This window comes from Somniosus microcephalus, chromosome 14 (assembly GCF_052327205.1).
Source record: "Somniosus microcephalus isolate GS21.2 chromosome 14, FLI_Smic_1.0, whole genome shotgun sequence".
Classification (NCBI taxonomy): domain Eukaryota; kingdom Metazoa; phylum Chordata; class Chondrichthyes; order Squaliformes; family Somniosidae; genus Somniosus; species Somniosus microcephalus.
The window spans coordinates 2,047,636-2,060,624 of NC_141000.1; the positions used below are offsets into that span (position 1 = coordinate 2,047,636).

Here is a 12,989-nt window from a genome sequence, read left to right on the forward strand (position 1 = left end):
GAAGGGGAAGAAAGAGAAGAGAAGTTGAGAGCTGCATTTTGAAGATGGGGAAGGAGAGTGTCGTCGTTTCCTGGTCTGGCTTATTACGTAACTCCAGTCACACAGCAACATGGTTGCCTCTTAACTGCTCCCTGAAGTGGCCCAGCAAACCACTCCATTGTATCAGCCCGCTACAACTGCAGCAGTTGAAGAACCTTCTCAGGGTTACTCGGGATGGGCAATAAATGCCGGCCTTTCCAGCGATGCGCAAATGAGTGATTAATACAAAAGTCCAAAACTAATCCCACTGCCCCATTCTCTTCTCATCTTACTGTTTCAAATATTTATCCAGTTTTCCTTTAAAAGAGGCAACGGTCGGTCTCTGGCTCAACCACTCCCTGTGGTAAAGCATTCCATACTCCAACAACCCACTGCGTAAAGAAATCTCTCCTAACCCCCCTCTTCACCATCTCAGTGACAATTTTAAATTGATGAACCCTCGTCACTGACTCCCAACTCGATGAAATAATCTTTCCCCATTCACTGTATTAAAACCCTTCATAATTTTACATAGAAACATAGAAGATAGGAGCAGGAGTAGGCCATTCGGCCCCTCGAGCCTGCTCCGCCATTCAATGAGATCATGGCTGATCATCCAAATTCAGTACCCGGTCCCTGCTTTCTCCCCATATCCCTTGATCCCTTTAGCCTTAAGAAATATATCCAACTCTTTCTTGAATATGTTTAATGAACTGGCCTCTACCGCCCTCTGTGGCAGAGAATTCCACAGGTTCACCACTCTGGGTGAAGAAATTCCTCCTCATTTCAGTCCTAAATGGCTTACCCCTTATCCTTAGACTGTGACCCCTGGTTCTGGACTCCCCGGCCATCAGAAACATCCTTCCTGCATCTAGTCTGTCCAGGCCTGACAGAATTTTATAGGTTTTGATGAGATCCCCTCTCAATCTTCTAAACTCCAGTGAGTATAAGCCCAATCGACACAATCTCTCCTCATACGTCATTCCTGCCATCCCAGGTATCAGCCTGGTGAATCTTCGCTGCACTCCTTCCATGGCAAGAACGTCCTTCCTCAGGTAAGGCGACCAAAACTGCACACAATACTCAAGGTGCGGTCTCACCAAGGCCCTGTACAACTGTAGCAAGACATCCTTGTTCCTGTACTCGAACCCTCTTGCTACGAAGGCCAACATACCATTTGCCTTCTTAACCGCCTGCTGCACCTGCATGCTTACCTTCAGCGACTGGTGCACAAGAACACCCAGGTCTCTTTGCACTTCCCCTTCTCCCAATCTATTGCCATTCAAATAATAATCTGCCTTCCTGTTTTTGCCACCAAAGTGGATAACCTCACATTTATCCACATTATAGCGCATTTGCCATGTTTCTGCCCAATCACCCAACCTGTCCAAATCGTCCTGGAGTTTCACGACATCCTCCTCACAGCACACACGCACACCCAGCTTTGTGTCATCTGCAAATTTGGAGATATTACACCCAATTCCCTCGTCCAGATCATTAATATATATTTTAAATCTTGACTAAATCTCCTCTTCGCCTTCTCTGCTCCAGTGGAAATAGTCCCAGTATCTCCAGTCTCTCCTCATAACTATAGTTTCCTGTCCCTGGCATCATCCTGGTGAATCTGCACTGTTCACTCTCTATGGCCTTATTGTCCTTTCCATAATAAGTCACCCAAAACTGCACACGGCACTCTAACTGTGGGCCTAACCAGTGATTGTACAAATTATCATTACTTCTCTACTCGTGTACTCTATAAAACACAAAATTCCATTTTATAGCTTTATCTAGCTGCACTTACAGCTTCAGGGAATTCTGTATTTGAGCCTCTAGGTCTCTCTGTTCACCTGCACCCTTGTGTGTCTTCCCATTGAGTATATTCTCCCATTCCATGCTTTATTTTCACTCACAATGTGGTACCTCGCACTTCTCCACATGTTCACTTTACTGCAGGTTTTAATTGTTTACTGTTGACTTCTGGAGCTAGACGGCCTGTCCGCCAGAACCATCCAATTAGCATTTTTATTGAAAAGTAAATGCTCTGAGCTCTCCCCACGGGCAGTGCGTGTAGTCACCGCTGGACTAAAGCTAAACTATACAGATCCAAAGGCCTTGGATTCTCTTCCGGCTCCGTGCTTCACTAATGGCTGCAGCTGCAGCGCCACAGTTACCGCCACTAGTCCTTGGTTAGAGAGAGGGAGAATCAGCCGGGTGCCCGTACCTGATTTCTGCCCAGTGACCTGTGCTGGAAAGTCTGCTCGTGTGGATTTCTGATGTGAGTAGAGTAGGCTCGGCTGTAACGGGCCTGTAGACCCCTAGTAAACCGCCTGTTCCTTATCAAGGGTGAGGTGCTGGAGGGGTCTGTGGAACATCAGAAAAGGAGAGGGAAACCTTTTCAGCTGCTCACCTCCCACGTGGCAGCTGTCTCCCATTCTGCCAGCACGTTTCACACCTAATCTAGAGCCGTCTTTTGTCTCCACTAGTCCTATCACTATCTCGTCTCGTTTTGAATACCTCTTAATGTCTCTTCACTTCTCTCTTGTTCTCTCTCAGCCTCCAAACTGGCCGTTTAATTTGTTTCATTTCCTGTGCTTTTTCAGTCCTGCCGAAGGGTTTCGACCTGAACCGTTGACTCTATTTCTCTCTCCACGGATGCTGCCTGGCCTGCTGAGTTTTTCCAGCATTTTCACAGAATCACAGAATCACCACAGTGCAGATAGAGGCCATTTTGGCCCATCGAGCCTGCACCGACACATATCCCACCCGATCCCCGTAACCCCTACACCAACACATATCCCACCCTATCCCTGTAATCCCACGTATTTAATCCCCCTAACACTAAGGGTCAATTTATCATAGCCAATCAACCTAACCTGCACATCTTTGGACTGTGGGAGGAAACCGGAGCACCCGGAGAAAACCCACGCAAACACGGGGAGAATGTGCAAACTCCACACAGACAGTCGCCCGAGGCCGGATTCGAACCCGGGTCTCTGGCGCTGTGAGGCAACAGCGCTTCTGTTGTTATTTCGGATTTCCAGCATCTGCAGTACTTTGCTATCGTACTAGTGTTGACTCCTGGCTTCATTGTTCTTCCAGGTGATATTTGCCAACAGTTTACGAGGGAGGTTTTTGATATGTATGAGTGTTATGCAGACTACAAGGACTGGAGCTTTGAAGTGCTGAACTACACACCTGCTGACTATGGTAATCTGTTTTAGCTGTTCCAGTACAGGGACAAAGCTACCAAACCCTCCAGGTCTGCTCTTGGAGGTTTACACATAAACACTGCCTGCTAACACAGTCCCCAAATCAGTGCAAGTACACGCGGGAAACCGGAGCAGAGAGAGGATATTCTCCAATGTTCTTGAAAGACCATCCATGATCTAATTTGAGGGGCTGTTCCTATAGTCTTCCCAATGTTTAACTGGAGGAAAGTGCGGCTCATCCAAGACTAGATGTTGGACAAGCAGTCTGATGACCCCTCACAGCCTCTGTGTTGAGAGTTGGTGGAGAGGTAGAGCTGGGTGTCATCAGCGTACATGTGGAACTTGAGCACATGTCTACTGAAGGGCAACATGTAGACAAGGAAGAGGAGGGGGCGAGGATAGATCTTTGGGGGATTCCAGTGGTAACGGTGCAGGGGTGGGAAGAGAAGTCATTGCTGGAGATGCTCTGGCTACGATTGGAAAGGTAAGAATGGAACCAAGCGAGGGCAGTCCTGCTTAGTTGGACAACATAGGGGAGGATGACCGGGTCGACCATTGTCAAAGGCTGTAGAGAGGTTGAGGAAGGATGGTTTACCATGGTAACAGTCACAGGATGTCATTTGTGACTTTGATTAGGGCTGTGGCAGGGCGGAAACCTGCTTGGAGGGGTTCAAACATGCCGTTGCAGAAAAGATGGGCACAGATTTTGGAGGCGACAACACGTTCAAGGACTTGAGAGGAAAAGGAGGTTGGAAATGGTGCGATAGTTTGCAGGGACAGGGGGGGTGAGGGTGTTTTTTTTTTTTGAAGAGCAGGGTGATGAGAGTGCCTGAGTAGAGGGAACCGCTTACAATGCCAGCTAACATGGGGGACAGGAAGGGAAGGTAGCTCTCCAAAGAAATTCTCCAAAATGTTCAGATTTGAAAACAAGAACAAATTGGGAATAGTGGCAAATGATGAATATCAATGTGCACACATTGAAAAAGGTCTCGGGAAAACTGGGGCAGTGGGTGGAGAAATGGAAGATGCCGTTTAGTACAGGAAAAAGTAAGGTTATGAGATTTGGCAGAGGGAAGGGTGATGTGGATGATGTGCTAAATGGGAGTGTACTTGAGGTATCGGAGCAGGAGAGCAATCTTGGGGTTTTAGTGGACATTCAGCACAATGTTTCCAGGCTGTTAAACAAAGCAAACAGAATATCAGAATGTGTAGCAAGGGGTATAACATATAAACCCAGTGAGGTCATTTTAAAACCACATCTGGAGTACTGCGTGCAGTTTTGGTCTCCCTATTTCAAAAAAATACTCAGATTGGAGGTGGAATACAGAGAAGGATTTTGAGTTATTGGAGTGGGACAGAGAAGAATATTCTGCCCCCACCCCCTGTTGTCACCTCTCCGTTACCTGTTATCGCCTCAAACGTTTTCTCTGAAAGCAGCAGTGAGCAGTTTTTGTAACACTGTTATTAACTAGCTCACTGCTGTGACTTCCCTTGGTTACCATCAGGTGAATGTAAATGAGCTGCTCCCTGCTTCCTCCATCACCTGTCTCACGTTTCCTTCAGTAGAGATTAGGAGCCCGGGTGAATAGGGAATGAAACATGCATCCCATAACCTGGTGGCTCCATCTTTGGGTTTAACAGTGTGACCTCGCGGCGCCGCTCCCGGTCCACGGTGCGACCTTGCGGCGCCGCTCCCGGTCCACGGTGCGACCTTGCGGCGCCGCTCCCGGTCCACGGTGCGACCTTGCGGCGCCGCTCCCGGTCCACGGTGGAATTTTTATATTTGCATATCTGCAATAGGTAGAGAATTATCAGTTGCGTGACAAATAACAAATTCCTGATATTCATTCACACAATTTCAATGTATTTTTTGTAGCCCGGATGTCTCCCAGTTCCTAGAGGGCTGCTGCATTATTTCTGCAGACACAGTGGGACAGAGAGGGGCACTGGGAGTTGCAATGAAAAAAAGAAAATGGGGACAAAAGAAATAATCAGCAAAGAAATAATCTAATCCGCCAAGAAAAAACACAAACTGAATGCCCCAGACTGCAGAGGATTGGGAAGCGAGGGATAGTTGGACTGAGGCATGCAGATGTCAAGCAGTTCCTGTTTTAAAACCGTACATTCGATCATTTTTATTTCCCCATTAGAAATTCCTATGTCCACATTTATAATAGAAGCAGCTTAAGTGAACTTACACCCTCCTCCCTCCCAGCCAGTGCAGGTACTTTAGTCCCCTCGCTGGTAGGAGGGTGTAATTACAGTGGGACAAGGTTACACAGACAGTTCTCATTATAAGCATGGACAAAATCAGTTATAATTGGAAAAAGTTGACAAGAATTGTGTGCAGAATTTAGATTTTTAATATTGGCCCGGATTTTACGGGGCCGATTTGCGTACACCGTCGTAAGTCCTCAGAATAGCCTCCCAAGTTCCGGGGCTCCGCATGCTCGAAAACCCACAACTTGCAATCTGTCAAGTTTCTCCTTGACAGATCGGTCGCACGCGCCCCAAAAACACTTTCGCCGAATGCCCACGAAACCCTTACGCCTGGTAAAAGCAAGTTAAAATAAATGTTAAATTAAAATTTTTTAAATGATTAAAACATACAAAAACATTAGTGTCAGTACTGAAATACTCCCAAGTGGCTAGTGGAAGTTGATCTATACATTTCAGCACAAGGCAAGGGCTGAAGTTAATGTGTGTGTGTTGGAGTAGATTTGCCCCACATTCCAAGCCTCCCACAGGCATGAATGGAAGTGCAGAACCCCATGTAGCTCCACATCATTGAACTATTGGTGCATTCCTTTTACTGAACTGTTTTTATTTGTTTTCTCCTTTGTTAGGAGGATTACATCATGCATCAGCATGTATTTCGGGGGAGAGTGCTTATCGGCTCTTAAAATACGAAGGTGGAACCCACAGGGTTCAGAGGATTCCTGAAGTGGGTCTGTCATCACGGATGCAACGCATCCATACTGGCACCATGACTGTCATTGTTCTACCCCAGATTGATGAGGTGAGATAGAAGATGTCTCTGAAATGAACTGACAGCTAACGGTACTGTGTTTAATACACGTGTTGGGGGGAGGGGGGGGGTAAACAGAGTCTCTTTGGGATGTAAATGGCTCCAACACAGTAAGATGCTGTGCCGTGGAAGATTGCAGCCTGTGCGACAGACTCGACATATTCCGATATCTGAGTGCGGATATGTGGTAGGAACCTCACCTTGGGGTCAAATATCTCCTCCTTCTTAGGCAGTCCCTGGGAACCGAGGATGACTTACATCCACATTAAAAATGAGTTCTCAGGTGACTGATGAGTCCAATGCGGGACCTACAGTCTCTGTCACAGGTGGGGCAGACGGTGGTTGAAGGGGCGGGTGGGTCGGGTGCTTGGGTGACGTGCGCTGCCTGCGCCTGGCTTCCGCTTGCTCCTGGTGAAGAGACTCGAGGTGTTCGGCACCTTCCCGGATGCTTCTCCTCCACTTTGTGCGGTCTTCCCAGGTGTCGGTGGGGATGTTACACATTTTCAAGGGGGCTTTGAGGGTGTCCTTGAAGCGTTTCCTCTGCCCACCAGGGGATCTCTTGCCGTGTCGGAGCTCCGAGTAGAGCGCTTGATTTGGGAGTCTCGTATCGGGCATGCGGACGATGTGACCCATCCATCGGAGCTGATCGAGCGTGTTCAAAGCTTCGATGCTGGGGATGTTGGCCTGAGCAAGAACACTGACGTTGGTGCGCCTATCCTGCCAATGGATTTGCAGGATCTTGCGGAGGCAGCGTTGGTGGTACCTCTCCAGTGCTTTGAGGTGCCTGCTGTACATGGTCCATGTCTCTGAGGCATACAGCAGGGCGGGTATTACTACTGCTCTGCAGACCATGAGCTTAGTGCCGGGTTTGAGGTCCTGGTCTTCAAACACTCTCTTCCTCAGGCGACCGAAGGCTGCACTGGCACACTGAAGGCGGTGTTTGACTTCGTCATCGATGTCTGCCCTTGTTGACAGTAGGCTCCCGAGATATGGAAAGTGGTCCACGTTGTCCAAGGCCTTGTCATGGATTTTGATAATCGGGGGGCAGTACTGTGTGGCGGGGGCAGGTTGGTAGAGGACCTTTGTATTACGGATGTTTAGTGTAAGGCCTATGCTCTCGTACGCTTCGGCGAAGGTGTTGACGATGGTTTGGAGTTCGACCTCCGTCAAATATAACACTAAGGTTGCGAACAGTCTGATTCACTATCATCCGATTCACTGTGGGCAACACTATGGTATGGTGGTACCCCTCTCTCACTATCTTTTAAGTGCATGCACTCATACAGTTTTAATGTCCTTCACACTTTAGACATCGCATGCTATTGTAAGCTTTTTATTTCGACTGGCATTAAATTGACAGCAAGACCAATTCTTTTGAAACAATTTGGAATAAGTTTATTAAACACACTCACTCACGCACATCAAAACAATAGCCTACTGGTATTTATGGACTCTACTCGATTACAACACATAAGGTAATGGGTTAGATTTACACAGACTGCTGCCTCCCCGAGTCAAGCAATGACCGCGGCCTTTTTCCTTGCTCCTTGGTCTGGTCTGTAGAGGGAGGGCTTCTTGTTTTTCCACATGGTCATCCAGAGAGAGAGAGGGACCCCAGGATTGGGTCTTAGTTTCATGGCAGTTCCTGATTGGCTTTCCTTTGAACATGTGTCTGTCTGCAGTGGCTGGTGCCATTTCTTGCTTTAGTTAATTGTTTGTTAACACCTTTCAGTGGCTCTTGAGTTTCGATGGTGTCTCTGTGTGGGGTTATCCTGTTATGCAGGTTTCCTTTAAGTTTCGTGTCGTTGCCTTGAACTCTGCTCACCCAGGGGGGATCCATACACATCAAATTTATCTTTATTACATACATCTTATATTAATAGTCTCGAGTCCATCACACATACAAAACATATTTTTATTTTGAAGAAGGGTCAAACCCGAAACGTCAACTCAAATTTCTCTCCACGGATGTTGCCTGACTTGCTGAGTTTTTCCAGCATTTTCTGTTGTTATTTCGGATTTCCAACATCTGCAGTATTTTGCTATCATATTTTTATTCTTACACTATTTAAAAAGTATAAACAGAAATTTGCATTAAAGTACAAAGACCGTGATTTGCAGTGTGCAGGAACAGAGCGTTCCGGTGCCACAATATCTGCAGGCTAAATAGCAATCAACCTTTGAACCTCTTCTCCTTTAAGACCCTCCTTAAAACCTACCTCTTGATCATCTGTCCTAATATTTCCATCTGTGGCTCGTGTCAAATTTTGTTTGATAACGCTCCTGTGAAGCACCTTGGGACGTTTTACGATGTTAACGGTGCTATATAAATACAAGTTGTTGTTGGACTCACCCAATGTTTACTTAATTTTAATATGACATAGTTGCCTTAAAAGGACACACCCCTACACTTTAACAGCAACATACATTGTTTTATAGGATTCAGTGGATGTCCAGTGGCGTTGCCCATGGAGATTTCGGATAAAGTAAATTTCCCTCCGTGCTTTATGGGTGATTCAGCTTCTGGAGCTTGATTAATCAACAGATTAATCGAGGATATAACAACAGAAAACGCTAGAAAAACTCAGCAGGCCAGGCAACATCCGTGGAGAGAGAAACAGAGTCAACACCCTCTGATGAAGGGTCCCAGACCTGAAACGTTAACTCTATTTCTCTCTCCACCGATGCTGCCTGGCCTGCTGAGTATTTCCAGCATTTTCTGTTATTTTGGATTTCCAGCATCCGCAGTATTTTGCTATCGGATTAATCAAGGATAGTCAGCACGGATTTGTTAAGGGAGGTCGTGTCTGACAAACTTGATTGAATTTTTTGAGGAGGTAACAAGGAGGGTAGAGCGTTTGATGTAGTGTATATGGACTTTAGCAAGGCTTTTGATAAGGTTCCACATGGTAGAGTGGTCACGAAGTTAAAAGCCCATGGGATCCAGGGCAAAGTGTCAAATTGGATTCAAAACTGGCTCAGAGGCAGGAAGCAGAGGGTAATGGTTGATGGGTGTTTTTGTGACTGGAAGGCTGTTTCCAGTGGGGTTCCGCAGGGCTCAGTACTCGGTCCCTTGCTTTTTGTGGTATATATCAATGATCTAGACTTGAATATATGGAGTATGATTAAGAAGTTTGCAGATGATACTAAAATCAGCTGTGTGGTGGAAGCTGTAGACTGCAGGAAGGTATCAATAAATTGGTCAGGTGGACAGAACAGTGGCAAATGGAATTCAATCCGGAGAAGTGTGAGGTAATGCATTTGGGGAGGGCTAACAAGGAAAGGGAATACACATTAAATGGTAGGACACTGAGTGGTGTAGAGGAACAAAGGGACCTTGGAGTGCATGTCCACAGATCCCTGAAGGTAGCAGGCCAGGTAGATAAGGTGGTTAAGAAGGCATACGGAATGCTTGCCTTTATTAGCCGTGGCATAGAATACAAGAGCAGGGGGGTTATGCTTCAACTGTATAAAACACTAGTTAGGCCTCAGCTAGAGTACTGTGTGCAGTTCTGGTCACCACATTACAGGAAAGATGTGATTGCACTAGAGAGGGTACAGAGGAGATTTACAAGGATGTTGCTGGGAGTAGAGAATCTTAGCTATGAGGAAAGATTGGATAGGCTGGGTTTATTTTCCTTGGAACAGAGGAGGCTGATGAGAGACTTAATTGAGGTGTATAAAATTATGAGGGGCCGAGATAGAGTGGATAGAAAGAACCTATTTCTCTTAGCAGAGGGGTCAAAAACCAGGGGGCACAGATTTAAAGTAATTGGTGGAAGGTTTTGAGGGTCTGGAACTCACTGCCTGAAAGGGTGGTAGAGGCAGGAACCCTAACCACATTTAAAAAGTACTTGGATGTGCACTTGGGATGCTGTAACCTGCAGGGCTACGGACCAGAGCTGGGAAGTGAGATTAGGCTGAATAGCACTTTGTTGGCCGGCGCGGACACGATGGGCTGAAATGGCCTCCTTCCGTGCTGTAACTTCTCATGAAACGCCACCTAGTGGGAGAAGTGTGCAACAGCAGGCATGACTGCGTGACGGGTAGTTTTATTTAATTACATAAATCCTATCAGGGCACTACCAAGACATACAACAGAATGGAGATGCCCAATAAGGATTGTGTAATTTCCACAGCAAATGTAATATTATAGTTAGAGTGTTCCTTTCCATAGAAAATAACACATCCTGCGTTCAGTTCTGGGCCCCGCCCCTCAGGAAGGGTATATCGGCCTCGGAGGGGGGGGCAGCGCAGATTCACCAGAATCACACCGGGGCTACAAGCGTTAAATTACGAGGACAGGTTGCACAGACTGGGCTTGTATTCCCTCAAGTTTAGAAGATTAAGCGATGATCTAATTGAGGTGTTTAAGATGATTAAAGGATTTGATCGGGTAGAGAGAGAGAAACTATTTCCTCTGGTGGGGGGAGGAGTCCAGAACAAGGGCAGAACCTTAAAATTAGAGCCAGGCCGTTCAGAGGTGATATCTGGAAGCACCTCTTCACACAGAATAGTGGCAATCTTGATCTCTCTCTCTCTCTCTCCCAAAAAAGTTGTTGAAAATTTCAAAGCTGAGATTGGTAGATTTTTGTTCGGCAAAGGTATTCATAGAGTCAGAGTTATACAGCACAGAAAGAGGCCCATCGTGTCTGCGCTGGCCATCAAGCCCCGTCTATTCTAATCCCATTTTCCAGCACTTGGTCCGTAGCCTTGTATGCTATGGCGTTTCAAATGTTCATCTAAATGCTTCTTGAATGTTGTGAGGGTTCCTGCCTCTACCACCCTTTCAGGCAGTGTTCCAGATTCCAACCACCCTCTGGGTGAAAAAGTTTTTCCTCAAATCCCCTCTAAACCTCCTGCCCCTTACCTTGAAACATTCAGCAATATGAAACCAAGGTGGGTGGATGGAGTTAAGGTACAGATCAGCCATGATCTCATTGAATGGCAGAACAGGCTCGAGGGGCTGAATGGCCTCCTCCTGTTCCTATCCCACAAACTTCTGCCTGGGATGCTGTGCTCGTGTGGAGGGTAAACACTGACACAGACTAGTTGGGACGAAGGGCCTATTCCCATGTTGTGTCTTCTATAGGAGGGAGAGGCAGGAAATCGCCAGCCTAAATGGTTCTCTGAAATCTGGATCGCTGAGAACTTCGGGGATACTTTAGTGTTCGCTTCCACTTCCAAATCAGGCAAGTAGAATGGAGCAGAAACTCTCAGCCGTGACAGGATGTGTTTGTTTTCTTGTGTGTCCATTTCACAGCCTCAGATTCTGTTACGTGTAAAAATTCTTGCTCAACACTGATGGTGTGCTCCTGATTGTCATTTAATTTGAATTACTGGGTACTTCAGAATTTGTTGGTGTAAAAAGTGAATTCCCAGGAGTAGACGGTACCTGAGCTTGCCGAGTTTACTTGGAAACCATGAACAGCTAATGCTCTGCTTTAACATACTCCCCGTTTCAGGTAGATATTAAAATAGATCTCAATGATTTGAGGATTGATACATTTCGAGCCAAAGGAGCAGGGGGACAGCACGTAAACACGACAGACAGTGCAGTGAGAATTTTCCATATTCCAACAGGTGAGTGGCTGTCGGCTTTTCCTGTACAAAAATATGCTGCCTAACCGAGGGCAAACTGCACTAATGTTACTGCCATTGGTAGCTTCCACTTTTGAACCATTTTTCCACAAAAATTTGGAAGCAAGTTGCATTTGAGTAATATATTTTAAGTTCAAGTGGATTCTCGTGGTTTAAAATTCTCCTACAGCCACTAAGACAACAGATTAATGGCTCGGGCATTGAAGACATGGAAGTTTGTGCCAAGTTATGGCTCACATTCTAATTTAAACTCTGACAACAAGAGTCCATTGACTCATTGGTCCCAATATTTACAGGAAGGTGGGGGAGGCTTGAAACAGCCGAACCCGGCAAAGGCCGGGAACGCAGAGGTCCTGCTCGATTTAACAGCAGAACCTCGTATTCAATTTTCATTTTCAATTCATTTTTAACCCAACACCCCTCCTGACTGACCTGCTTTTACCCATCGTGGGCGGGGGGGGGGGTTTAATATCGAGGCCATTAAGGCAGGATGGGTGTTGCATTCATTTTGAAAAGAGCAGGAAAGTGTTTCTTGGAACCCACCCCAAGGCAGGGGAGAGGGAGCTGGCTTTATTGATGGGTCTACTGGCGAATCACTGAATGGGGAAGAAGATAAGGTCAATTAACCAACTAGGTGAGATTTGTTTACAGCGGCTACTGTGTGCTCGCTTGCTGTCTGCAAAATAAACTGGCTAAATGATTCATACCTGGTCTCTGCTGAAGGATCGGAGGTGGGTACATGCGAAAGACACGCTATCCAGTTCAGATTACAAGGGGATCCTAGTGTTACACCTGTGATTTGATATTGGGCAGTACAGGCACAGACCGCTGACAGGAGTGGCCAGCACCACCGAACCACAGTATCCAAGGCAGACCTGAAATATGCAACACTCCTCAAAAGTTGTCTTTTTTGTGATATCAGATTATTGCAGATCATCATTAATGCAGTCTAACCTTCCTAGGTTTAACAATAGAATGCCAACAGCACCGTTCACAGTTAGAGAACAGAAAGTTGGCCATGCGCACATTGAAAGCAAAACTATACCATCAGGTTGCGGAGAAAGAGCTGGAGCAGAGGCAGAGTACCCGGAAACTGCAGGTAACAGTTCACAAGGAACAATGTTCAATTTCAC

At 46.4% G+C, this 12,989-nt stretch overlaps 1 protein-coding gene across 2 annotated transcripts in view; it reads left to right on the forward strand.

The window, feature by feature from the left end:
• mtrf1 (mitochondrial translational release factor 1) overlaps positions 1-12,989 on the forward strand; it is a 28,129-nt gene that overhangs the window by 13,214 nt on the left and 1,926 nt on the right. The window contains exons 5-8 of one of the 2 annotated variants that reach the window (XM_086006110.1): positions 3,118-3,225; positions 6,074-6,246; positions 11,721-11,838; positions 12,819-12,955. In XM_086006110.1, the coding sequence (XP_085862236.1) occupies positions 3,118-3,225; positions 6,074-6,246; positions 11,721-11,838; positions 12,819-12,955 (536 nt within the window). The remainder of the gene's footprint in view (positions 1-3,117; positions 3,226-6,073; positions 6,247-11,720; positions 11,839-12,818; positions 12,956-12,989) is intronic. The other variant, XM_086006111.1, reaches the window with a different exon arrangement.